The 24954-nt window shown below is 52.2% G+C and overlaps 1 protein-coding gene across 2 annotated transcripts; it reads left to right on the forward strand.

Annotated features, from left to right (window-relative positions):
• Positions 1-1281: 1281 nt before the first annotated feature.
• LOC147975696 (uncharacterized) lies at positions 1282-7581 on the forward strand. 2 transcript variants are annotated; one of them, XM_087518317.1, is made up of 10 exons: positions 1282-1813; positions 1942-1999; positions 2081-2213; positions 3226-5716; positions 5793-5990; positions 6076-6185; positions 6254-6572; positions 6664-6769; positions 6843-7040; positions 7110-7581. In XM_087518317.1, exons 7-10 carry the CDS (start codon positions 6426-6428, stop codon positions 7484-7486), a joined length of 828 nt encoding a protein of 275 aa, XP_087374443.1. In that variant the 5' UTR covers positions 1282-1813; positions 1942-1999; positions 2081-2213; positions 3226-5716; positions 5793-5990; positions 6076-6185; positions 6254-6425; the 3' UTR covers positions 7487-7581. The 2 variants fall into 2 exon arrangements, with proteins under 2 accessions (XP_087374443.1, XP_087374442.1); XM_087518316.1 differs by having other exon boundaries at positions 2081-5990.
• Positions 7582-24954: the final 17373 nt, after the last annotated feature.

Genomic DNA, 24954 nt, shown 5'->3' on the forward strand with positions numbered 1-24954 from the left:
TCAAGCAATTTCTTCGCCGTTTAAATGAAGATAGGCGTAAGGCTATTGGTGAGGAGGTAGCCCGGCTCTTGGCGGCTGGGTTCATTGTTCAAGTTTTTCATCCTGAGTGGTTGGCTAACACGGTGCTGGTGCTTAAGAAAAACGGCACCTGGCGCATGTGTGCGGATTATATGAATTTAAACAGGGCTTGTCCGATTGATCCCTTTGCTATCCCCTGTATTGATCAGATTATTGATGCTACAGTGGGTGTGAGCATTTGAGTTTTTGGGATGCTTATTCTGGTTATCATCAGATCAAGATGGCAGTTAAGGACTAGGAGAAAATAGCCTTCATCACTCCCTTTGGAGCCTTCTGTTACGTGTCTATGACTTTTGGGCTCAAGCGGGGCCAGGCGACTTACCAGCGGTGTGTGCAGAATTGTCTTCATGATCAAATTGGGCGCAATGCTCATGCCTACGTGGATGATATTGTGGTGAAGTCCAGGAAGAAGGAAACCTTGATAGATGATTTGAAAGAGATCTTTCATAATCTCCGGGTCAACAAGATGATGCTTAACCTGGCCAAGTGTGTCTTTGGTGTGCCAGCAGGCAAGCTCTTGGGTTTTCTGATTTCAGAACGAGGTATTGAAGCTAACCTAGAGAAGATAAAGACTATCACCTCAATGGCTAAACCGGCGTGTATCAATGATGGTCAGCGTTTGGCGGGTCGTATTGCAGCCTTAAGCCGGTTGGGTGAGAAGGACATCCCTCTTTACCGGATGATGAACAAGACAGATCACTTTGTTTGGAGTGTTGCTGCTTATAAGGCGTTTGAGGCCCTGAAGAAAAAGTTGGCTGAGCCGCCGGTTCTTGCTGCTCCCATTGATAAGCTGCATTTGTTGTTATATGTGGCTGCCAATAGCCGAGCTGTCAGTGTAGCCATTGTGGCGGAAAGGAAGGAATCAGGCAAGGGGCATCCGGTTCAGCGGCCGGTTTACTACATCAGTGAGGTGCTTATTGAGTCCAAGCAGAGGTATCCACATTGGCAGAAGCTTGTATATCTCTACTATTAATGGAAAATCGAACGTCGTGATGGTTCAACCTCGATGGTTTAGCCTTCACGATCGCCTCGCTCCCCTCCATCCCACCCTCCTACGATTCCCTCTCTCTCCGCGCCATAAAACAAAAAACAGAAAAGCCATGATTGAAAAATAAATAGCCCCGATCGACCTCCTCCCACCCATCACGCAGTAAAAAACGCTCGATCCCGCATGCATATACAAACCCGAAAAACTAGCCCACGCTCCCACCCATCATCGCACGTCCCATCGGCCCCACCTCTCCCCGACCCCTCGCTCCTGATCTCGTCTATCTCCTGCCAGATGTCGTTGTCGCCAGAGAGAGGAGCGCAGCGGAGGCACCGAGGAGGAGGGGGTCGCCTCGTTCGCTTCTGCTAAGTGCGGACGACGATCATGCCCACCGCCACCCCCGCTGGCGAGCCGACCCGCGGGACACCGAGCGCGGCCACCCCTGCCGCCGCTACCGCCACAGGGACAGGAAGAGCAGTGCCACAGGAGCCGGCGAGGGCTTCGAGGAGAGTGCCCACCACGAACCCGACCCCCGCCCCCAGGCGAGCTCCGGTTCCGCCGCCCCGTAATCCGCTCGAGTCATGCCAAACGCCATGGTTTATTGCAGGTGGAGGTGGACTACGTGACGGAGAAGCCCGGCCTCAGCGCCGACCATCCCCGCCTCCCCGCCTGTATCTTCGTTGCCATCCGTTGCACATGCCCACCATGCCAGCGAAGCTTCCGCGTTACCTGCATAACCAGATTGATGTAAGCATGCTTCTTGACCTAATGCTTAATTTTGGGTGTCAGTGTTGAGTTCCCCTTTGTTTGTCTTTGTGATGCCTAATTTTTGGTTCTCACTGTTTAAATCTTCTTGGTTTGTTTGGAATTACAAGCCTTATTGCCGGATTGGGTCTTGTGATCACAAACCTGGAGACATACAAGATCGATGAGGTACACGTTGTTCAATTTGGTTAGTGATCTACTCTTTTCCCATAGTTGGATCCTTTCTTCATGTGCATCTTCCTCCTGCAGATGGATTGGTGTTTCATGAAGTTTACCAGGTCAGTGCTCACGCCATGGTGGTATGCTAGCTGCTTGCAGCATGCATTAGCAATCAACACCAGGACTCCATAAATTCCCAAAGAGAGGCAGAGCAACAATGAAGGTATGTATATACCAAGCATGTAGGGGCAGCCTGCAAGTTGCCGGCGTTCTTCAGGTTTCTCTTGATGTCCACGTTGAGCATAGGTATCCTAATATGCTATGCATTTGAGTTCTAATTACAATTATGAATAGTTTGCTTTGCAGAACTATCGAACTACTTAAATTAACAAGTTGGCAACCTTTGAATGTGTAGAACTGTAGTGAGGAGATTGTTGCTGAGCTTACAAACCACTATGCCCAGCATGCACATATCCGATTTCCTCTTCTAGACCATCCAAACCACTATGCCGAACTTGGAAACCACTATGCCTCCCACGTATAGCATGTTGGCTTTTTTACATCCAGAAAAAGACAATCGAAAACAACACCTATGGTCAATTTTAATTGTCAACGGATGTTTGTTTTGTACACAATATTTTCTAAATTAATGTCAAACTTCAACAGATATATACTTATAATAGAGTCAAACATGCTACACGCATAGCATTTTGTTAGATGGTATATAAGGCTTGAATAATAATTTTGGGTTCTCACGTTCTATGTATAATGTAAGGAAACTATATGGATGATATATCATTAGAAAAAATGAAAGAATTATGATGGCTATTGATTTGCTCGAAATGATTACTCCACTACAATGCTTCTCATAGCTTTATAGTTCTGTGATGCAAGCATATGTGCTTTGGATCCTTTATAAGTCAGAGACAATCTATGCATATTCAGGAGCAGACCGCATCACAAGCTTCTTGTGTGAAAACACAATTGGCACCGTACAACAGGCAAAGCTTCACTACAAATTTCTGCATAGGGATATGCATTTTGCTGGCCTTTTAAAATTATGCAAATAGAATTTAATACATGTTCTCGTTGTGCCAATGATTTATGTGCTGCACATTGGTTTTAATTTTTTGTGCATTTGGTATGAAATTCATCACTCGCTTTTGATTGCTTTTTTCCCAATGAGAGGCCTTGCTAACAGATTGTTATCTCTCATTGCACTATGATTGTGAAAGATGCAATATCTTTAGTCTTTACCGCAACGACATCCTCCAACAAGGTGCATCGAATGCATTCAAGGACCTCGGGCACAAAGGTGGATCCATTATTGTGAAGATGAGCAAGTAGTTGAATGTTTTCTAAAGAACAAATTCCAGAACAGAAACAAGATGAGATGGTTCAAGCACGTCATAGCTCTAATAATCATAGTACAACAGTAATATCTAAATATTTCACTTATCTGAAATGCTTGTCTTATTTTACTTTTTATTAGTCAAGCCCGAGCAAAATGTTTGCCACATTGGGATGCACAACTTCTGGTAAGTCTGTTATTGGCTATACATGGGAGTTGAAAAAAATACAGACTCCTTTCTTTCCTGCTTGCAAATTGTGCATGGATGCAAAAGGTCTTGATATGAACGAAATAGATGCACCAGTATCAAATAATACTTTTGCAGGAATAACATTAACTGGAAGATTACCCATGAACACTTCTGAAGAATCCTCTCCTTGATCTACATTCAACGTTCACCCTTGCAGACTTGGGATTATGTTTGAACACTCCACTGCTTGAAGACCTCATAGGAGGAGGAGGCGGAAGGCGCCTTTGGTTGAAGCACTTATTTGCATAGTGACCTTTCTGCTGACACTTGTTGCAAGTAACCTCTGAGAGCGGACGATGATAAGGAGTGGGAGGACCTACCCTCGGAGCTTGAGTCTGAGACTTGTTCTGATAGACTGGCTTGGGTGGGTGGGAAGATCCATGGCCACTGTCGGTGTCAAAACCAGCGGATCTCGGGTAGGGGGTCCCGAACTATGCGTCTAGGCGGATGGTAACAGGAGGCAGGGGACGCGATGTTTTACCCAGGTTCGGGCCCTCTTGATGCAGGTAAAACCCTACGTCCTGCTTGATTAATATTGATGATATGGGTAGTACAAGAGTAGATCTACCACGAGATCAAGGAGGCTAAACCCTAGAAGCTAGCCTATGGTATGATTGTTGTATCTACGGACTAAAACCCTCCGGTTTATATAGACACCGAAGAGGGCTAGGGTTACACAGAGTCGGTTACAATGGTAGGAGATCTACATATCCGTATCGCCAAGCTTGCCTTCCACGCCAAGGAAAGTTCCTTCCGGACACGGGACGAAGTCTTGAATCTTGTATCTTCATAGTCCAGGAGTCCAGCAGAAGGTATAGTCTGGCTATCCGGACACCCCCTAATCCAGGACTCCCTCAGTAGCCCCCGAACCAGGCTTCAATGACGATGAGTCCGGCGCGCAGATTGTCTTCGGCATTGCAAGGCGGGTTCTCCTCCAAATTCCATGTACCTGTTGAATAATGTCCGGTTTCTTGTAATGTAGCGCTCCTTGGCTTCTACGCCCAAGAATGGCCGTCTTCCGTGTGTCAAACGAATACGAAAAGTCAGGGTGTTTTTACATTTACACCCCTAGCCGCCCGAATGAGCCGCCTATTTAAGGGGACGAGGATTTAGATCCAAACCACACCTTCTCCCCTCCGCGAGTATTCATCAGAGCGTATCCGACAGAGGTCCATTCTATCATGGCCGGCCGCCGCAGCTCCTCCTCTCGCCCTTCCAGCCCTTAGCCTGGAGATTGGGAGAGATGCTCCATCCCGCACAGCGAGCTAGTGATGCTCTAGACCAAGGGATTTCTCCCCCCACCCTATATGGTCCCGGTTCAAGCCGGACTTGCCACCTATAATGGCGGAGAGCAAGCAGAGAGCGCCCCCAATCCCTCCAAAGGAGAGCGGGTATGCCTTGTCCCTTACTTAATAAGAGGGCTCGGATTTCCAATTCATCCGTTTCTCTGGGGCTCCTGGAGTTCTATGGCCTCTAGCTGCACAACCTCACGCCTGCCTCCATATTGCATATCGCGGGCTTCGTAGCCCTTTGCGAGCTGTTTTTGGGCTACGAGGCTCATTTCGCACTGTGGAAAAGGCTATTCTTCCTTGTGCCCCGTTCTCAGAAGGGGTCAATATATCAAGTGGGTGGAGCCGAAGTGAGGCGCATCGCCGGGACCGGATATATATCCGGAACCCCAAAGAAGGCGTCCGAGGACTGGCCTTCAGAATGGTTTTATATAGAGGACGTCTCGCTGCCGGATCCTGTCCGGATCGGCCTCCCTGAGTTCGACAGTGCTCCCCTAAAGAAGCGCCTAAGCTGGCGTCCACGGAGCCCTCAGAGGGAAAGTGACAAGGACGTTCTTTACCTAATGGGCCGGATAAGATTGTTAGCTCATTCCAGAGTAACCATGATCGGGGTCATGGCCGCATGCGTCATGCGAGGGGTGCAGCCGCTTCAGTATAGAGGCCACCGCATGTGGGACTTCAACGGGGAGGACGACGCCACCCGCCACGGCCGTAAGGGGCCGGATTCGGCTCCCGCTCTAATAAAGATCTTGTCCGCTTTGTACAAGGGAGAAGAGGAGGAATTTCTCCACGTCAACCCACAGGGTGGATTTTCTATGTTCAATCCCCCAAGTTGGGTAAGTGGACACTTTTACTTGCCCATCCGTTTTATATTCCCATCGTTAAGTATTCAGTCTAACAACCTCAACGCAGGAACTGCGCCAGGCTGTTAAAGAATTAAACAGCCCTCCTCCATAACCCAAGGATCCGGGACGGTCCCTCAACCCGGCCTCTCCAGAGGATCCGGACTTATCTGTGGAGCTGATTGATGGGGTGTTTCATCAATTGAGCAAGGACAACGCCTTGGTGGCCATTACGGCCGATTACCCAGGGCTACTCCCAGCCTCACAGGTAACTGAGACCAAAGTCCCAGCACTTTGAAAAGGGATCTATCCTCGCGTGTTTTTGATTGCCGTATGACAACCGTGTTTTGCAGGGGAGGTCCTTGAGACGGGAGGCCGAGCCTGCGGCGACTAGCCAACGAGGGGTGGCAAGGCCCCGCGGGCTGAAAAGAAGTGCGGTCCGGACTGAGACGCCGGCGCAAAGGTATAGCGCGCCATCTTATTCCCAGGTGTTATTCCTTCAATGCATATTAACGCTCTTGCTCTCTTCAGGACGAAGAGGCCTCGCCGGACTATATCCGGAGAGGTTGCCAATCGCGCCTCCACCAGCCAGGCTCCAAAGCCTGGTCCGGAAGCGGAGGCGAACACAGGGCGCGCACCGGACGCTCCTCCGACAGAGGATGCGGACAGGCTGTCTGCCACCAATTCTAAGGTGGAGAGTGCCATGAACCACAGGCGTCGCCTGACAGTTCTTCGCGACGCTTGTTTCTCCCAAGAGGCATTGGATGCCTTCAATTCGGGAGATGCGTACCTCTGTGCCGCTCAAAATGGTCTAGCAAGAGCCACGGAGCAATATGTAAAAGACATACGGGTAAGAAAATTTTGGTAATTATATATATACCAATAGCCCCCGAGACTTGAAACAGTTAGAATAACTAATTTATGGATAATTTGTTACGCAGGTTCTTACAGAAAAGAATACCCTACTGTCCCAGGAGCTTGAAGAGTGCAAAGCCCAACTTGAGGCCGCACTAGCCGCGGCAGGGGAGCCCAAGGAGACCCCCTCTGGTAATATACGCTTCGAAAGATAAGTATTTTGCGAAGTGTGGCGTGGGTGCAAATCTGACAAATGAAATTGCAGATGGGACCGGATTAAATCCGGAAGAGCAACAACTTCTACGCCAGCTGAAGGCTGGTGAGAGTGTGCTGACAAAGGTGAGGCGGGAGAAGAACAATCTCCAAGATGCCAACACCAAGCTGGGCGTTGAACTGAAGGATGTTCGTGCCCCGCTGTTGGACTCCGTTAAGGAGAATCGGCGGCTTCGACGCGGCGTATTTAGTAAGTTCTTAAACGAAATTTGAAAAAAGAGTTCGGCGAGGAAGTCGACTAACAGAGTAATGTCTGTAGGTATGCTAACAGGTCGTCCTGCAGAGGAAATGCCCGGTTCTACGGGTGACCTTCTTCCCGAGCTCTCACAACTGCACGAGCGAGTTCAGCAGGTGATGCAAGGCGTCGCCCAAGCCTTGTGGCCATCCGTCTCCATGCCCGAAGGCCTTGGAGAGCTTGTAGAGAAGCTGAAGGGAGCGCGGCGGCGCTTCCGATTGTGGAAGATGTCGGCCTGCCTTCAAGGCGCCAGGGAGGCCTGGGTCATGGTGAAGACGCGGTACACGAAGGCTGACCCAAACCACATGGCCGAGGTCGGACCTGTGGGGCCCGATGGGAAGGAGATCCCTGTGAGCTTAGTATACGGCCAAGTAGAATTGGCCGCAAAGTATTCCCAATAGGACTATAAACTAGACAGCCTGTCAGATGGTATTGAAGAGGAATACAATCAGTCAGATTGACTATGTAATTTTAATTGACATGTGTAATGCCTCCTAGCCGGATTGTAGATCGTTTGTCATGGCTGACCTTTTTGCTTCAACCTCGGGACCTGACGGTCCGGAGTGTGTCTGAATACCCTCGCAGTTATATAAGAACCGGGGTATGCATGGAGACCAGGCGTAGGGGTCATTAGTGCTTGAACAGACAAGTGCCCAACTAGTTATGTTATATTACATGGTTAGTAAGAAACATCTTCCAGGGAGAATAGTTCCGTTAGGGTTTCCTTTCCCTGGGAGGCATGCCCTAAAGTGCATGTCCATTCTGCGAAAAGAGATGCAGGAAAAACATCTAGGGTGTATAGATAAATAAGTGAAAAAAAGTTCATCTTTAGTTCACCGACCGAATATTCCCTTAAGAACGCTAGCTTTCGGCTTCACCCAGTCTGAGGTACACATCCGGCTAACCCGGAAATAACAATCGCAGAGGTGCTCCCTTTACCACCTAGCCGAACAATCGGGAACGTAGGGGTAAGCACAGGAGCCAGGCAACCCAGCTTGGCCAAAACATACGTCATATCGATGCATATAATGGTGAATAAAAGGTACATGTGGAAGTGTGACACGTGTGTTAGGCATGAAGCCCGTATAAATAAGCTTCTGTTTAAAGAAGCCCCCAGGTTTAATGAGCGCAGATAGCGCGTCACTTTATGAGCCTTTAAATGCTATAAGAGAGAGGGAGGGGAGAAGGAGAGAAATGTAAGATAGAAAGTATATAAAAATGGACAGAGGAAGGAGACGAACACAGAGTCCGGCGCTAGGCATAGAATCTTCGGAGACGGGCTGCGTTCCATGGGTTCGGCTCGAGTCGGTTATCTGATGCATCTCGCAGGCGGTACACTCCACCAGTCAGGACTTGGTCAATTATGAAGGGACCTTCCCACTTGGGCTTGAGTTTGTCCTTTTTCTTGTCCGATAGGCGTAGAACTAATTCGCCAACGTTGTAATTTTTGGCCCGTACTTCTCTGCTTTGGTATCTTCGAGCCTGCTGTTGATAGAATGCAGAACAGGCTTTTGCCACATCACGCTCTTCCTCCAAGGCGTCCAAACTGTCCTGCCGATCGAGCTCGGCTTCTCTTTCTTCATACATGCGCACTCGAGGTGAGTCATGAATTTTGTCGCAGGGCAAAACTGCCTCTGCACCATACACCATGAAGAATGGTGTGTATCCGGTGGTGCGATTCGGCGTGGTCCACAGCCCCCAGAGTACGGAGTCAAGCTCCTCTACCCAGTGCGTATTAGATTCCTTAAGGGACCGCACTAATCTGGGATTGATGCCGCTCATGATAAGACCATTTGCACGTTCGACCTGGCCGTTAGTTTGTGGGTGATAGACGAAAGCATAATCGAGCTTGATGCCCATGTTTTTGCACCAGAGTTTTACCTCGTCGGCTGTAAAGTTCGTGCCGTTATCATTTATGATGCTGTGGGGGACGCCGTAACGGTGTAAAACCTGGATATAAAGTCTATCACCGGTCCGGATTCGGCCGTCTTAACAGGCTTGGCTTCTATCCATTTGGTGAAATTATCCACCATGACCAGTAAGTATTTTTTCTTGAGGGTTCCGCCTTTAAGGGGTCCAACCATGTCAAGCCCCCAGACCGCGAAGGGCCAAGTGATGGGGATAGTTTGGAGGGCGGTGGGTGGCATATGGCTTTCGTTTGCAAAAAGCTGGCAACCGACGCATCGTTGGACTAAGTCATGGGCGTCTGCCCGGGCCGTCGGCCAATAAAAGCATGTACGGAAGGCCTTGCTTACAATGGACCGAGCTGCAGCGTGATGACCACCGAGTCCGGCATGAATTTCAGCCACGAGGTTCCGCCCTTCCTCTTCGGAGATGCACCTTTGAAGGACTCCGGTAGTGCTTTTCTTATAAAGCTCTTCCTCATGGACTTTATAGGCTTTAGATCGCCGCACTATGCAGCGTGCCTCATTTTGGTCCTCCGAGAGTTCCTGCCTAGTAAGGTAGGCGAGGAATGGTTCTGTCCACGGGGCGATGACGACCATTATTACGTGGGTTGAAGGTGTTATTTCATTGGCAGAGCCTCCAATTATGTCAAAGTGTTCGGTGTCAGGCAGTGTGGTTGGGTCCGGGCTATTATTTCCGGGTACCCCTTCCCATACTACGGATGGCTTGAACAGCCCTTCCAAGAAGATGTTGGGGGGGACTACATCGCGTTTTGCGCCGATGCGTGCCAGGACATTTGCCGCCTGATTATTTTCCCGGGCTATATGGTGAAATTCGAGCCCTTCGAACCGAGCTGACATTTTAGGACGGCGTTGCGATAAGCTGCCATTTTTGGATCCTTGGCATCAAAGACTCCATTTATTTGGGATATTGCGAGGTTCGAGTCCCCGCGCACCTCTAGGCGTTGAATGCCCATGGATACTGCCATCCGGAGACCATGTAAAAGGGCCTCATATTCGGCTGCATTATTGGAGTCTGTGTACGTTATCTAGAGTACGTATTGAACTGTGTCTCCTGTGGGGGATGTCAAAATGATGCCAGCCCCTAGACCGTCCAACATTTTGGAGCCGTCGAAGTGCATGATCCAGTTTGAATATGTGCCGTACTCTTTAGGGAGTTCGGCCTCCGTCCATTCTGCGACAAAGTCGGCCAAAACTTGCGACTTGATAGCTCGCTGTGGCTTGTAAGTTATGTCGGACGGGAGGTGCTCACTGGCCCATTTTGCAATCCGGCCCATCGCGTCGCGGTTGTTTATAATATCGTTAAGTGGCACTTCCGAGGCTACTATTATTGAACACTCTTGAAAGTAGTGTCGCAGCTTCCGGGATGCCATAAATACCGCGTACGCAATCTTTTGATAATGCAGGTATCGTGACTTGCACGGAGTAAGGACAGTGGACACGTAGTAGACCGGCTTTTGAAGGGGGAATTTATGTCCGTCCGTTTCTCATTCGACGACGAGCACTGCGCTTACGACCTGATGGGTTGTTCCAATGTATAATAGCATTGGTTCGCCAATGTTTGGCGTGGCCAGGACTGGGTTTGTTGCCAAGATGGCTTTTATTTCGTCTAGTCCGGCCGTGGCTGCATCCGTCCACTCGAAGTGTTTGGTGCGCCGAAGGAGGCGGTAAAGGGGTAGGGCCTTTTCTCCCAAGCGGGAGATAAAGCGGCTTAGAGCCGCCACGCATCCGGTTAATTTTTGTATTTGTTTGAGGTCCTTCGGGATATCCAGTTGTGACAGAGCTCGGATCTTGGCTGGATTTGCTTCAATTCCTCTACCGGATACAATGAAGCCCAAGAGCTTTCCAGCTGGAACGCCAAAAACGCATTTTTCCGGGTTGAGCTTGATGTCGTATGTTCGGAGGTTATCGAATGTTAACCTCAAGTCGTCTACTAGAGATTCGACATGTCTTGTTTTAGCGACCACATCATCTACGTATGCCTCCACTATTTTGCCGATCTGGTTTGCCAGACATGTCTGAATCATGCGCTGATATGTTGCGCTGGCGTTTTTGAGCCCGAAGGGCATTGTGTTGAAGTAGAATGGGCCGTATGGTGTGATGAATGCCGTTGCGGCTTGGTCTGACTCTGCCATCTTTATTTGATGGTAGCCGGAGTATGCGTCGAGGAAACACAACGAATCGTGTCCTGCGGTAGCATCGATAATTTGATCGATGTGGGGGAGGGGGAAGGGATCCTTTGGGCAAGCCTGGTTATGGTCTTTAAAATCAACGCACAGGCGCCAGGATTTGTCCTTCTTTGGTACCATCACCAGGTTTGCTAGCCAGTCCGGGTGTTTTATATCTTTGATGAATCCGGCCTCCAATAGCTTGGCTAGTTCCTCTCCCATGGCCTGTCTCTTAGGTTCGGAAAAACGCCGAAGAGCCTGTTTGACTGCCTTGCATCCTTTTAGGATATTTAAGCTGTGTTTGGCCAGCCTGCGTGGGATTCCTGGCATGTCTGAAGGGTGCCGGGCGAATATTTCCCAGTTCTCTCGTAGGAACTCTCGCAGTGTGGCGTCTACATCAGGGTTTAACTGTACCCCGATGGAAGCTGTTTTATTAAGGTCCGTTGGATGGACCTGGAATTTGACTATTTCGTCCGCCGGTTTAAAGGAGGTGGACTTGGATCTTTTGTCGAGTATCACATCGTCCCTATTCACCATGGAGCGCAGCGCAGTCAGTTCCTTAGCCGCTAGGGCTTTGGATAGCGCCTTGAGGGCCAGTGTGGTTGTCTTGTTTTCAGCACAGAGTGCTATGTCCGGATCACTAGCGAGAGTGATGATTCTGTTAGGCCCGGGCATCTTGAGATTCATGTACCCGTAATGGGGTATTGCTTGGAAGATTGTAAACGCTTCCCGTCCTAGCAGAGCGTGGTATCCGCTACTGAACGGGGCCTCTTGGAACGTGACCTCTTCAGACCTGTAATTATCCGGCATGCCGAACACCACATCTAGTGTGATTTTTCCTATACAGCACGCTTCCCGACTAGGGATTATTCCTCTAAAGGTTGTGCTGCTTAGCTCAATGCGGTTCCAGTCTATTTCCATTATTTGAAGGGTTTCCTCATAAATGAGGTTCAATCCGCTGCCGCCATCCATGAGTACCTTGGTAAGACGAAAGCCATCCACTATTGGACTGAGGACCAATGCGGCTGGTGCTTGGGCTGTTCGGAATTTAGGTTCATCACTAGTGTTAAAAGTAATAGCCGTGTCACTCCATGGGTTTATTGTTGCTACTTGGTAGACTTCGGCAAGGCTGTGGAGAGTTCTTTTTCGCATATTATTTGATGCGAAAGTCTCGAAGACTGTTAATACCATACTGGTGTCTCTGGGGTGGCTTTCTGTGGCTTCTGGAATTAGAAGGTCTTCGCCAATTTTTGCCACCTGCCGGAGTATCCAACATGCTCTAAGGCTGTGAGTTGGTGTGGCGCCCTCCGCACTGTGAATTTTACAGGGTCCATTAAGCCATCCTTCCAGTACGATTCCATGCCCTGTAGAGGGCTTTTGCTTTTTGGTATTGAACCCGGGTGTCTGGCGATGATGCACCCTTTCATTTCGGACTGGTTTTGTATTCGGGGCCGGATTGTCCCAAAATTTAATTTCGGTTTTCCAGGCGCTTTCCATCGCATAGTACTTCCGTACTATGGACGCCAGGTCAGCGCAGCGTGTAATATCACGGTGACTTATGGCGTTGAGGATTCCCTTGTCCGTGCAATTATTGCAGAAGAATGAAATTGCGTCTTCCTCGCGGCAGTCCTTTATCCTGTTCATAACCAGGAGGAATCTGGCCCAGTAATGATGTACTGTTTCTTCGCGCTCTTGCCTAATTTGGGATAGATCGCTTATGTACGGGTGGGTGGAATCAAATCCAAAACCTCACCCAATCTGAGACCCAGAGGCCAAGGAGTTTCCGAACTCAGAAGTTTGGATTCTTGGATGCTGTCCAATGAATCTAGCCCGTCGCCTGACTTTAAGTTCAGGTCTTGAGTGATGTCCTCCCCTCCGTGGGTATCCGGCTTGGAGGGATCGGGAATCCGGACATAGATAGTCCATAAGATAGATGAAGGGTCGCCGCACTGTCCCTCTACCACGACAACGTGATGGGTGACCTGGGAAGAGTTAATCTCTCTCAGATCGGGTTAAGGCCCAATCTGGTCGTAATCCGTAGCAACTCCCAGGGCGGCGATGCGATCCAAGAGCTCGTTTAGGGAAGAGAGCTCCATTGGATCTAGCTGCTCGGCGAATTCCGAGCTGACGTGAAGATTGCTTTCGATGACCCGAGAGGTCATCGTCGGCGCAACAGCCGAACAGGCGGTCATAAGGAAACCACCTAGCTGGAGAGTTTGGCTGACAGCCAAAGCTCCCTTAGCAACGGTACCGTCTTTAAAGACGGGATGAGGCATCCTTCCTGATGGCGACTTCACAGAGGAACTCTCAATGAAAGCACCAATGTCGGTGTCAAAACCGGCGGATCTCGGGTAGGGGGTCCCGAACTGTGCGTCTAGGCAGATGGTAACAGGAGGCAGGGGACACGGTGTTTTACCTAGGTTCGGGCCCTCTTGATGGAGGCAAAACCCTACATCCTGCTTGATTAATATTGATGATATGGGTAGTACAAGAGTAGATCTACCACGAGATCAAGGAGGCTAAACCCTAGAAGCTAGCCTATGGTATGATTGTTGTGTCTACGGACTAAAACCCTTCGGTTTATATAGACACCGGAGAGGGCTAGGGTTAAAAAGAGTCGGTTACAATGGTAGGAGATCTACATATCCGTATCGCCAAGCTTGCCTTCCATACCAAGGAAAGTCCCTTCCGGACACGGGACGAAGTCTTCAATCTTGTATCTTAATAGTCCAGGAGTCCGGCCGAAGGTATAGTCCGGCTATCTGGGCACCCCCTAATCCAGGACTCCCTCAGCCACCTTTGATCTTCTGCTGGTAGGGCTGACGAAATGGAGGAGGCGAAGGAAGCCAGAACTTCTGTTGCTTAGCTGCCACTTGTGAGGAAGAAGAAGACTGAACTACATTCCTGATTCTCTTCTTTGAAGCCTCACACTTGAGCTAAGCACCACTTGCTTGAGGGCCATGTTATAGAACTTATCGAACTGAGTAAGCTCAACAAGAATGAGAGCTAACTGCAGATCCTCTCTGAGGCCACCCCCGAAGTGATAGATCATGCTCTTTTCATCAGGAACATCCTGCCTTGTGAAGTGTCGGGGGGATAAACCCCAGGCAGGCAACGGAACCTGGATCCTTTTCAAAAACAATGGGGCCAGCATCACCCCTCAATCCGGCCCGACCTTGGCCGAGTTGCTCGACTCGGCCAGGTCGCTCGATCCGGCCAAGAAGGCCAACCCAGCCAGGCTCCTGGACACGGCCCCAACAACCACGCTCAAGACTTCTCCAGCAAGCCAGCACCGCCCTTGGCGTGTTCTCCAAACCCGGCCAAAGGTCAGCGGCCGTCCCATCCTAGCCGTACGATGGGACGAATCTCCACCAGCTAATGATCAATGCCACAGTACCCCACCCATCCCTCTGGTCAGCCGGACGAGGCAACAGTGCCCTCCACCTACCCGCTGACTAGGGCCGGCGTGGCTACAGTGCCCTACACCTACCCATTGGCTAGGCCGGGCGTGGCAACAGTGTCCCGGCATGACGAATGACGCCCACAAGCGGCGACCTGACGGAGCGCCACTGTAGCCGACTCAACCCGGCCATGCCCTGACGATCGACAAGACGGCACACAGTGCCCCCTAGGCGCATGGGGCCTGCGCCCGGAGAACCCGGCGAGCCCTGGTACCCGGCGGGTCCCAGCACCGGGTTCCTGGACACTGACAACCCGACCCTACAGCCTTGTAATATTACCCTTGTACCCCTGGGGGGTTGACCTATAAAACCCCCCAGGATCCCGCTTGCATACGGGCATAACCCACTTAATTCACACAATTCACACACAAAGCAACACCCGAGGAGAGGGAGTAGCCTAAGCCATGGCCAGACCTCCTTCTCCCTCCATACAGCTCTAGGAGCAACTTTGTACTGTTACATATAAACCACACTAGGCAGGACTAGGGGTGTTATCTCAACGGAGAGCCCCGAACCTGGTTATGTCTTGCATCCCGCGCTCGCTCATGCCGACCTCGCCTCTGGAGCCCACCAGTGCCCTTGAGCCTCCTCCTCTCTTTAGCCATCCCATGGCATCTGCCATGCGCCCACCATGACAGTTGGCGCCCACCGTGGGGCAACTCGAGGTCCTGGCCGGGAGCATGCTGGCGGACGACGTCATCGACGCGCTCGCCGCCTCCTTCACCACGCTGCGCGTCTCCGACGCGCCAACGGATGACGAGTACCCCTGCGAGATACTTAGCTTTTCCGACTCCCCACTCTCCATCAGCGACGGTGCTCCTGCCGGCGCGATGGACCTCTGCGTGGAGGTTTTCGTCATCGACATCAACACCTCCTCATCGTCGAGCGCGGCAAGGATGGCCGCCGAAGCTAAGGACGTGGCGGATAGGGCCGGCTCGCCCAACCCACTGCACGCCATGATACAAAGCCTCCGCGTTCCCATCGGCACCAATATCGACGCCTCCAACATCGCCGAGGTCCGGACTCGCCTCAACGACGATCGCTAGCGCCTGTTGGACCTCACCGAGACACTCGCCGCCATGCAGCGTTGCCTCGGCTCCGCCCAGCAGGAGCACAACGCCGCCTAAGGCTTCATGCCTACCACTCCCGAGCCAAGCCGGGTCGCCGACATGCGAGCCCGGGGTTGTGCGATCAGGCACACTTTCGGCGCCCTCCCTCCCGTCTACTAGACTCTTGCGAAGAACATGCGCGCCGCGGAGGCGGCCACGGCCGGCATGGATCAGCTCGCGGGCGAAGAGCTGCAGGATCGCCTCAAGAGGGTGAACGACCTCCTCGTTGTGGCTAACGCGCAGCAGGACCGCCTCAAAAAACTTGCCAAGCCGGCCGGATCCGACTCCGCTCGTGTCGCAGGACCCGAAGATTTCCATCACACTCCGTCTTTCCCACTCGGCGAGGCGCACTCCGGCCGCACCCGGACCCGGCGCAATCCCGCCCTAACGGCCGCTGGCAGCTTGGTGGACGAGCCGGCCTCTGAGGCCTGGCGCCGCCTCGATCCCCTGCTCCAACCCGGCCGACGTCCGGCTGTAGGCGAGCCGGCCCCCCGCGGCGCAGTCACCGACCGGCTGGATCCACGCGACATCGAAAACACCGACGCTCGTCACAGTCTCGACCGACTCGCCCTCTCCTAGGAGCTGGAGGAGACCGGCCCCGTCAGACTAGCGTCCTTCGGGCCACGCATCCGGGGCGAGCCTTTCACCGAAGGTTTTACGCTCCCCCACGACACCCTCAAGTACGACAGCACTGTGAAGCCGGAGGACTGGATCACCGAATACACCACTGCCATCGGCATCGCCGGCAGCAACCACCGCCTGGCCTTGCGCTACGCGCTTCTCATGCTCCAGGGGTCGGCCCGCACCAGGTTGAATAGTCTGCCGGCCAGCAACATTAACACGTGGGTCGATTTCGAGCAAGCATTCATGCGCAACTTCACTGGCACCTACAAGTGACCCGGCCGCCCCAGTCAGCTCGCCATGTGCGTGGAAGGGCCGGCGGAAACCGGCCGCGAGTACCTCATAGGCTGGACCGAGCTTTGGAACAGCTGCGAGGGCGTCCATGAAGTTCAAGCCATCGAGTACTTCGTCAATGGGTGCTGAGACGACACCCTCCTCAAGCACAAGATCTTGCGCTCCGAGCCGGCCACTATGGCCGCGCTCATGGTAACAGCGGACAAGTACGCCAACACCGACTCTGCCATGAAAATCTAGGTGGCACTGGACGAAGCCGACAAGGCAAAGCCGGTGCCGCCTCCGAAGCCGACCGGTGAGGGAAGCCGGCTGTAGCACAACCAGCAGAACAAGCACAAAGCCGATCAACCGGCTCAGTGCTACGACAACCGACTCGTCACGGCCGCCGAGTAGGCGCCCGCGGCCGACCCGGCCGCCAAACGCTGGAACACCAGCGAAATGGCATGGCAGCCCGCCATGAGTTTCGAGGAGATGCTCGACGCTCCCTGCAAGCACCACAGCGGCGCGAGGCCGTCTACGCACACGCTTTGACAGTGCACAATCACCAAGCGCATCGCCAGGGGCGACATCCCGCCGCCTCCGGCTCCGGCCCCGGGAGCGGGGCAGCCGCCTCCGCCTCCGGCCGCCGGCGCGATGTGCGACGACCCGTACCCGGCCCAGAACGCGACCTACGTAGTCTTCACCAGCTTCGGCGATGACAAGCGTAGCGAGCACCTCCTTTGGCAGGAGGTGAACACCGTCGTCCCAGCCAAGACGGAGTACATGCATTGGTCGGAGCGCCCGATCACCTGGACCCGAGAAGACCACACGGCCATCATGTCGAACCCGGGTGGTTACGCTCTCGTCCTTGACCCCACCATCGTCGTGCCCCGGCGCACGTGCAAGTTCTCCCGGGTTCTCGTCGACGGAGGCAGCAGCATCAACATCCTCTACCATGACATCATGACCAAGCTCGGCCTCGAGGCCAAGGACCTGGAGCCGACCCGGACGATCTTCCAAGACATCGTTCCTGGCCTCTCCTGCTCTCCGATCGGCTAGATCCGGCTCGACGTCCTCTTCGGCAACAGCAGCCACTTCCGACGCGAGCCAATCTGGTTTGTGGTTGTGGACCTGTCCAGTGCATACCACGCGCTGCTTGGTAGGGCCGCGCTTGCCATGTTCATGGCGGTCCCCCACTACGCCTACATGAAGATGATGCTGCGGGGTCCAAAGGGCCTCATCACCATCACCGGCGACTACCGCAAGTCCCTGGACTATGCCTAAGACGGCGCCAAGCTAGCCGAGTCGCTGGTCGTAGCCGAGGAGCGGCGCCAACTCGGCCGGATCGTCGCCTTGGCCCAGGAGGCGTCGGCCACCTGGATCCCGACCGAGGAGCCGACCGACGAGGCCACGTTCAAGCCCTCCAAAGAGACCACGATGGTGAAGTTGAACCCAGAGGATCCCAGCTGCAGCAAGTACGTTGTCGCAGCCACCTGCCTCGACAGCAAATAGGAAGGTGAGCTCGTCGACTTCCTCCATGAAAATCGGGATATTTTTGCATGGACCCCCAAGGACATGCCGGGTATCCCGAGGAAGTACGCCGAGCACAAACTCCACGTCCGCAAGGATGCCAAGCCTGTCCGTCAACCCCTGCGACGCTTTTCCGAAGAGAAGAGAAGGACCATAGGTGAAGAGGTCGCCAAACTCTTGGCGGCCGGCTTCATCATGGAAGTGTTTCACCCCGAGTGGCTGGCCAACCCAGTCCTCGTGCTGAAGAAGAACAAGACCTGGCGCATGCGTATCAATTACAACAGCCTGAACAAGGCCTGCCCCAAAGACCCGTTCGCCCTCCCGCGGATCGACCAAGTCATCGACTCCACCGCAGGGTGCGAGCTCCTGTCCTTCCTAGATGCTTACTCCGGCTATCATCAGATCAAGCTAGACCCAAACAACGCCTTGAAGACGTCCTTCATCACCCCTTTCGGGGCGTATTGCTACATCACCATGTCGTTCGATTTGAAGAACGCCGGCGCCACCTTCCACCATTGCATGCAGAAATGCCTACTGCCGCAACTCGGCCGCAACATCCACATCTACGTGGACCACATCATGGTGAAGACCAAGCAGCACCTCATGCTCCTCGACGATTTGAAGGAAACCTTCGCCAACCTACACGAATACAAGGTCAAGCTCAACCCAGAGAAATGCGTTTTCGGCGTCCCGGCCGGAAAGCTACTCGGCTTCCTCGTCTCGGAGCGCGACATTGAGGCGAACCCGGAGAAGATCAAGGCCATCGAGCGGATGCGCAACCAGCTCGGCAGCGCGATGTCCAAAAGTTCAGCGGCTGCTTGGCCTCAGTCAGTGGGTTTCTCAGCTGGGTGGGCGAGAGGGCCTTGCCCCTGTATCAACTGATGAGGAAGACGACGCTGTTCGAGTGGAACGACCGGGCAGACGAGGCCTTCCGAGATCTCAAGTGCATGCTGTCCACCGCACCTGTCCTGGCCACGCCGGTCGAGAAGGAGCCGCTGTTGCTCTATATCACCGTGACCTCGCGGTCGGTCAGCACGGTGATGGTGGTCGAGCGACCAGAGAAGGGCAAGGTTCAAGCCGTCCAGCGTCTCGTCAACTACTTGAGCGAGGTGCTCTCCGCCTCGAAACGGAACTACCCGCACTACCAGAAGATGTGTTATGGCGTATACTTCACCGCCAAGAAGCTGAAGCAATACTTCCAAGAGCATGTTGTCACCGTGGTCAGCACGGCCCCTCTCGGCGAGAACATCGGGTGCCGGGATGCCTCCGGCCGGGTCACCAAGTGGGAGCTCGAGCTAGCTGGCCACACCATCCTCTACGGGCCCCGCACCACGATCAAGTCCCAGACTTTGGCCAACTTCCTCCTCGACAGGACCGAGAACCAGTACCTGCCGCCGCTGCCAGACTCGACGCATTGGCGCATGCACTTCGATGGCTCGAAGATGCGACTCGGCCTGGGGGCTGGCATCGTGCTATCCTCCCCCAAGGGCGACCGGCTCAAGTATGCGCTACAGATCCACTTCGCCACCTCCAACAACGTCGCCGAGTACGAAGCCCTTGTGCACGGCCTCCGGCTTGCCAAGGAACTCAGCATCTAGTGAATCCAATGCTTCGGCGACTCGGACCTGGTCGTCCAGCAGTGCTCCAGCGAGTGGGACGCCCACGACTCCAACATGGCAAGCTATCGCTTCCTCATCTGTAAGCTGTCCGGATTTTCGAGGGTTGAGAATTCCTCCACGTCCCGCACGAGGAGAATGAGGTGGCCGACACGCTCGCCAAGATCGCCTCGTCCCGGCAGTCCATTCCGTCCGGCGTCTCCCTCAAGCACCTGCACAATCCGTCCGTCAAGCCGTCTCCAGACTCCGAGTCCATCCATGTCCCGGACGACCCGGCCGCGCCTCAACCCGGCCTGGGGACTGCTCTATCCGACTCGGCCGCACCTCAACCCGGCCCGGGGATTGCTCCAGCCATCCCGACCACACCCCAACCCGGCCCTAGGGCCACTAAACCCGGCTCGGGGGCTGCCACCCCGGAACCCATCATGATTGTCGTCTTGTAACGCCCCGAGACCGATGCGCCAGATGTCTTCCGGTTATTCACTGTTGTTGCCTTGCCTTTCGCTTGTGTGTTGCATCTTGCCATGTCATCATCCGCATTGCATCTGCATATTTTTTCGAAACTTGCATCCGTCCCGGTCTCCTCGTTCTCTCCATTGTCCGTTCTGAGCCCAGACACACTTGCACGCGCCCGCGACATGTCCGAAATAGTATTTTATAAGTGGCCAGAAAATGTTCTCGGAATGGAATGAGAGTTGGCATGCAGTGTTGTTATAGTGTTAGTAGGTCGCCTGCCAAGTTTCACCGCATTCGGAGTTCGTTTGTTAGCCCAACCGTTAAACTATAGCGCCAATATAGCCGGTCTTTTCGTCGGACGTTTTCGGTCTCCGGAAGCCGCTACCGGGCCTCTCTCTCTTCTCCCTCTCAGCCCATCTCTCTCTAGGACAGCCCATAAACCCCACCTAGTTCCCCTCCGTCCGGAGCCATCCGATCGTGATCCGAGGGTCCGAAAAACGGACTAAAACCCCCCTCTTCTTGCCCATTCCTATAAATGGATACCCCCTCCTCCAATTTTGGAAACCCTAGTCATCACCCCTTGTTTTCCGCACCCCTCCACAGTGCCGCCACCACTTGGCGCCTCCTCCTCCACCCCCAAGCCACCGCGGCCCTGCAGGCCCACCGAGAGCCCGTCCGGGCCCGAAGCGCCACTGCTCCTCCCGCAGTGCCCGATCCAGTCTGGATCGAGGCAACTGCCTCTGCCCGAGCGTTGCCGGGAGTCTGCACTGCCCCGTCAGCATGCTGTACGGTCGCCGGAGACCTCGTCGCCAGCAAGCCTCGCCGGAGGACCTCCCAGGCCGGATCCCGCCGCCCTTCTCCTCTTTTCCTGGCCATCTCCGTCTCCTCCTTCCTCTAACCTCTCTCTATATCCAGCCTTGTACAGGGACCCCCATGGCCACCGGATCTGGGTGCCCCGCCGTCGTCCTGCCCGTTTTCGGCCTCCCCTACCGCTGCCTCACCCGGATCAGGCGGATCCGGCGAGTTGTTCGCCGTCGCCGTCTGCATCCGGTTGCCTGCTCGTTCCTCGCTTCAGGGACGAGCCGAGCGCTGCCTCGTTGACCACCCTTTTCCTTCGCCTACGTGAACCGGTCCACCACGTCGGCCTAGCGTCTCCAGCGAGGCCCAGCTGCGCGCCTAAGCCGTCCTGCCCCTGAGGCCGCCGCCAACCACCCTCACTAACTGGGCTTGGCCCATGGTGAGCGCCCAGTCCGCCCAGTTTCAGCCTGCTGTGTTTTTTTTCAGATCTGGGAATTTAGCTATTATCCTAAGGAGTGCAGTTTTACAGAAAAGTCCTTCATCATCATGCATTTAATATCTCACAAACCGTGCATCGGATGATAACAAATTTTATATGTAAAATGCTTAGTTTTTCGTCTAGTTTCATAATATGTCTTTTTCATCCATGTTTGAAATGTTTAAAATGTTGTTTTGTGTAATTTTGCTCCTATGACATGCTAAAATGATTTAATTCATAACTAATTAATCATAGCTCCAAATTTCTTAAACTTTATATGTAAATGGGGTAGAATTTTGCCTAGTTTAACATGGTGGCATCATCTTGCATGTTTAATAACTATAAAATATGGTTTAGGGCACAACAGTACCGTAACCAAAATATGCACATGAGGAGTTTCTGGACTTGTTATTTTGTTGTTCCGGCCTCATTTAAACTTGCCTAGTTAGATAGTTTCATTATGCTTCACCTCTTGCCATGTTAACCAACATTTAACATTGTTGAGTACTTCAACGGGAGAGAACTAAATAATTGTTGTGGTGTTTTGTCATTATGCAACGGAGTTGCATATTGAGCTCCACTTAATTTGTAGGGTTGTTTGTGCATTTTTCCATGCCATGCCTCATTAAACTGGACATGCATCATACTTGTTTGCGCATCGTGCCATGCTTATGTGTTGGTTGTTTACTATGTTGTGTGCTTCTTTCCGGTGTTGCTTCTTCAGGTTGGTTCCGATAACGTCGCGTTTGTGAGGACCTGTTCGGCTATGTCCGTTTGTCTTCTTCATGGACTCATCTTTCTTCCTTGCGGGATTTCAGGCAAGATGACCATACCCTCGAAATCACTTCTATCTTTGCTTGCTAGTTGCTCGCTCTTTTGCTATGCCTATGCTGCGATACCTACCACTTGCTTATCATGCCTCCCATATTGTTAAGCCAAGCCTCTAACCCACCTTGTCCTAGCAAACCGTTGTTTGGCTATGTTACCACTTTGCTCAGCCCCTCTTATAGCGTTGTTAGTTGCAGGTGAAGATTGGAGTTGTTCCATGTTTGGAACATGGATATTTTGTTGGGATATCACAATATCTCTTATTTAATTAATGCATCCATATACTTGGTAAAGGGTGGAAGGCTCGGCCTTATGCCTGGTGTTTTGTTCCACTCTTGCCGCCCTAGTTTCCGTCATATTGGTGTTATGTTATCGGATTTTGCGTTCCTTACATGGTTGGGTTATAATGGGAACCCCTTGGCAGTTCGCCTTAAATAAAACTCCTCTAGTAAGGCCCAACATTGGTTTTACCATTTGCCACCTAGCCTTTTCTTTCCCTTGGGTAGGCCTGCCCAAGGGTCATCTTTATTAAACCCCCAGGCCAGTGCTCCTCTGAGTGTTGGTCCAACATGTCAGCTGCCGGTGGCCACCAGGGGCAACTCTGGGCTGGCCTACCGGAACCTTGGACAATCCGGTGTGCCCTGAGAAAGAGATATGTGCAGCTCCTATCGGGATTTGTCGGCACATTCAGGTGGCTTTGCTGGTCTTGTTTTACCATTGTCGAAATGTCTTGTAACCGGGATTCCGAGTCTGATCGGGTCTTCCCACTAGAAGGAATATCCTTCGTTGACCGTGAGAGCTTGTGATGGGCTAAGTTGGGACACCCCTGCAGGGTTTTGAACTTTCGAAAGCCGTGCCCGCGGTTATGGGCAGATGGGAATTTGTTAATGTCCAGTTGTAGAAAACCTAAAGTTAACCTTAATTAAAATACATCAACCGCGTGTGTAACCGTGATGGTCTCTTCTCGGCGGAGTCCGGGAAGTGAACACGGTGTTGGAGTTATGTTTGACATAGGTTGTTCTAGGATCACTTCTTGATCATAGTTGTTCGACCGTGCTTTTGCCTTCTATTCTCGCTCTCATTTGCGTTGTTAGCCACCAAATATGCTAGTCGCTTGCTGCAGCTCCACCTCATACCTTTTACCCTTCCTATAAGCTTAAATAGTCTTCATCGCGAGGGTGTGAGATTGCTGAGTCCCCGTGACTCACAGATACTTCCAAAACTAGTTTGCATGTGCCGATGATACCGTGCATGTGACGCAACCAAGCTCAAGGAGGAGCTCGTGGAAGATCTTGTCCTTTGTGTTGTTTCATTCTAGTTGATCAGTAGTGGAGCCCAGTTGGGGTCGATCGGGGATTTGTGTAGCATTTGGGGTAGTCTTCTTTTATTTTGGTTTCATAGTCGGACCTTGATTGTATCTGGATGATGTAATGCTTTATTCATGTATTGTGTGAAGTGGCGAGTGTAAGACAACTATGTATCTTTTCCCGTATGCATTACATGGGTTGTGTGAAGATTACCTCACTTGCGACATTGCTTTGAATGCGGTTATGCCTCTAAGTCGTGCTTCGACACGTGGGAGATATAGCTGCACCGAGGGCGTTACAAGTTGGTAATCAGAGCCTTCCCCGACCTTAGGAGCCCCCTGCTTGATCGAATCTTTGGCGTTGTTGAGTCTAGAAAAATGTTTTGAGTCATTTAGGATCTATATATCGGAAAGTTAGGAATTCCTTTTACTCCCCAGTCCCTTCATCGCTCTGGTGAGGCATCCTGACGTGGAGTTTTGACTCTTTCTCTTCTCAAATTTCACTAAAATAATTTTAGGATCACGCGGGTATCTTGGAATCGTTCCGATCGATTTGTGACGAGAACATTGTTCTTGGTGCCTCCTGTCATTTAGGGGTTGTGGCAGCGTCCCGGGGAGTTGAGCTCCGAGGTGTTGTCGTCACAATTTTATCATTGCAGTTCTGGAATACCTGAGTTCGCCGACATCGAAAATCTCTTTTATGAAGTTGTTGGTGAGATAACCTCGATGCCACCCAGTACTGGGGAGGGAGTTCGGGAGTATTGCCATAACTCGTATAATGGATGCTTTTCGAAGGTTGAGGTAAACGATTTCCGAAGGTTTCTTGGTTATGTGTTGAAGGATGGATACAGCTGGATGTAGGATTTGCTTGTTTTGGGTGAGATATTATGCTTCCCTTGTATCCCCAACACCTGATTGCATAACCGGGAAAGTTTCGGGAGTTTATAAGTGGGAATTCAAGTAGCTCTTAGGATATCTTTTCGACAGATGTATGATATGAAATTGGGGTTCAACGTCTAGTGGTCCGCCTATTCACGGTTGGTTTTAAACTGGTCTCATTGTGTCTTAAAGAGTCCTTGGCTATGCCGACTCGGGGACGCTTCGTATGTCATGTGCACTGCCTTGTACATGATGGTGTTGTACGATCGAGCCCGTGTAGGCCCCACCATGAAAACATCGGACGAAATCTCTATCATATGTTTGTTCTGGCTTATTCTACAAGCCAACCCTTTGTTTTTATTTTGGGTTGTAGTATTCGAGTTGCTTCGAAGTCAAGAGTTGATTCCATACCTTTCCTAAG

Source organism: Triticum urartu, chromosome 4A (assembly GCF_056163025.1).
Source record: "Triticum urartu cultivar PI428250 chromosome 4A, HENAU_Tu73, whole genome shotgun sequence".
Lineage (NCBI taxonomy): Eukaryota > Viridiplantae > Streptophyta > Magnoliopsida > Poales > Poaceae > Triticum > Triticum urartu.

Excerpts from the sequence above, each read along its gene's own strand:
- LOC147975696 (XM_087518316.1), top strand. The coding sequence starts at position 6,426 with ATGAACCACAGGCGTCGCCTGACAGTTCTTCGCGACGCTTGTTTCTCC. Across the intron at positions 6,770-6,842 it reads GCCCAAGGAGACCCCCTCTG|ATGGGACCGGATTAAATCCG; the intron begins GTAATATACGCT and ends ATGAAATTGCAG. Across the intron at positions 7,041-7,109 it reads GCTTCGACGCGGCGTATTTA|GTATGCTAACAGGTCGTCCT; the intron begins GTAAGTTCTTAA and ends TAATGTCTGTAG.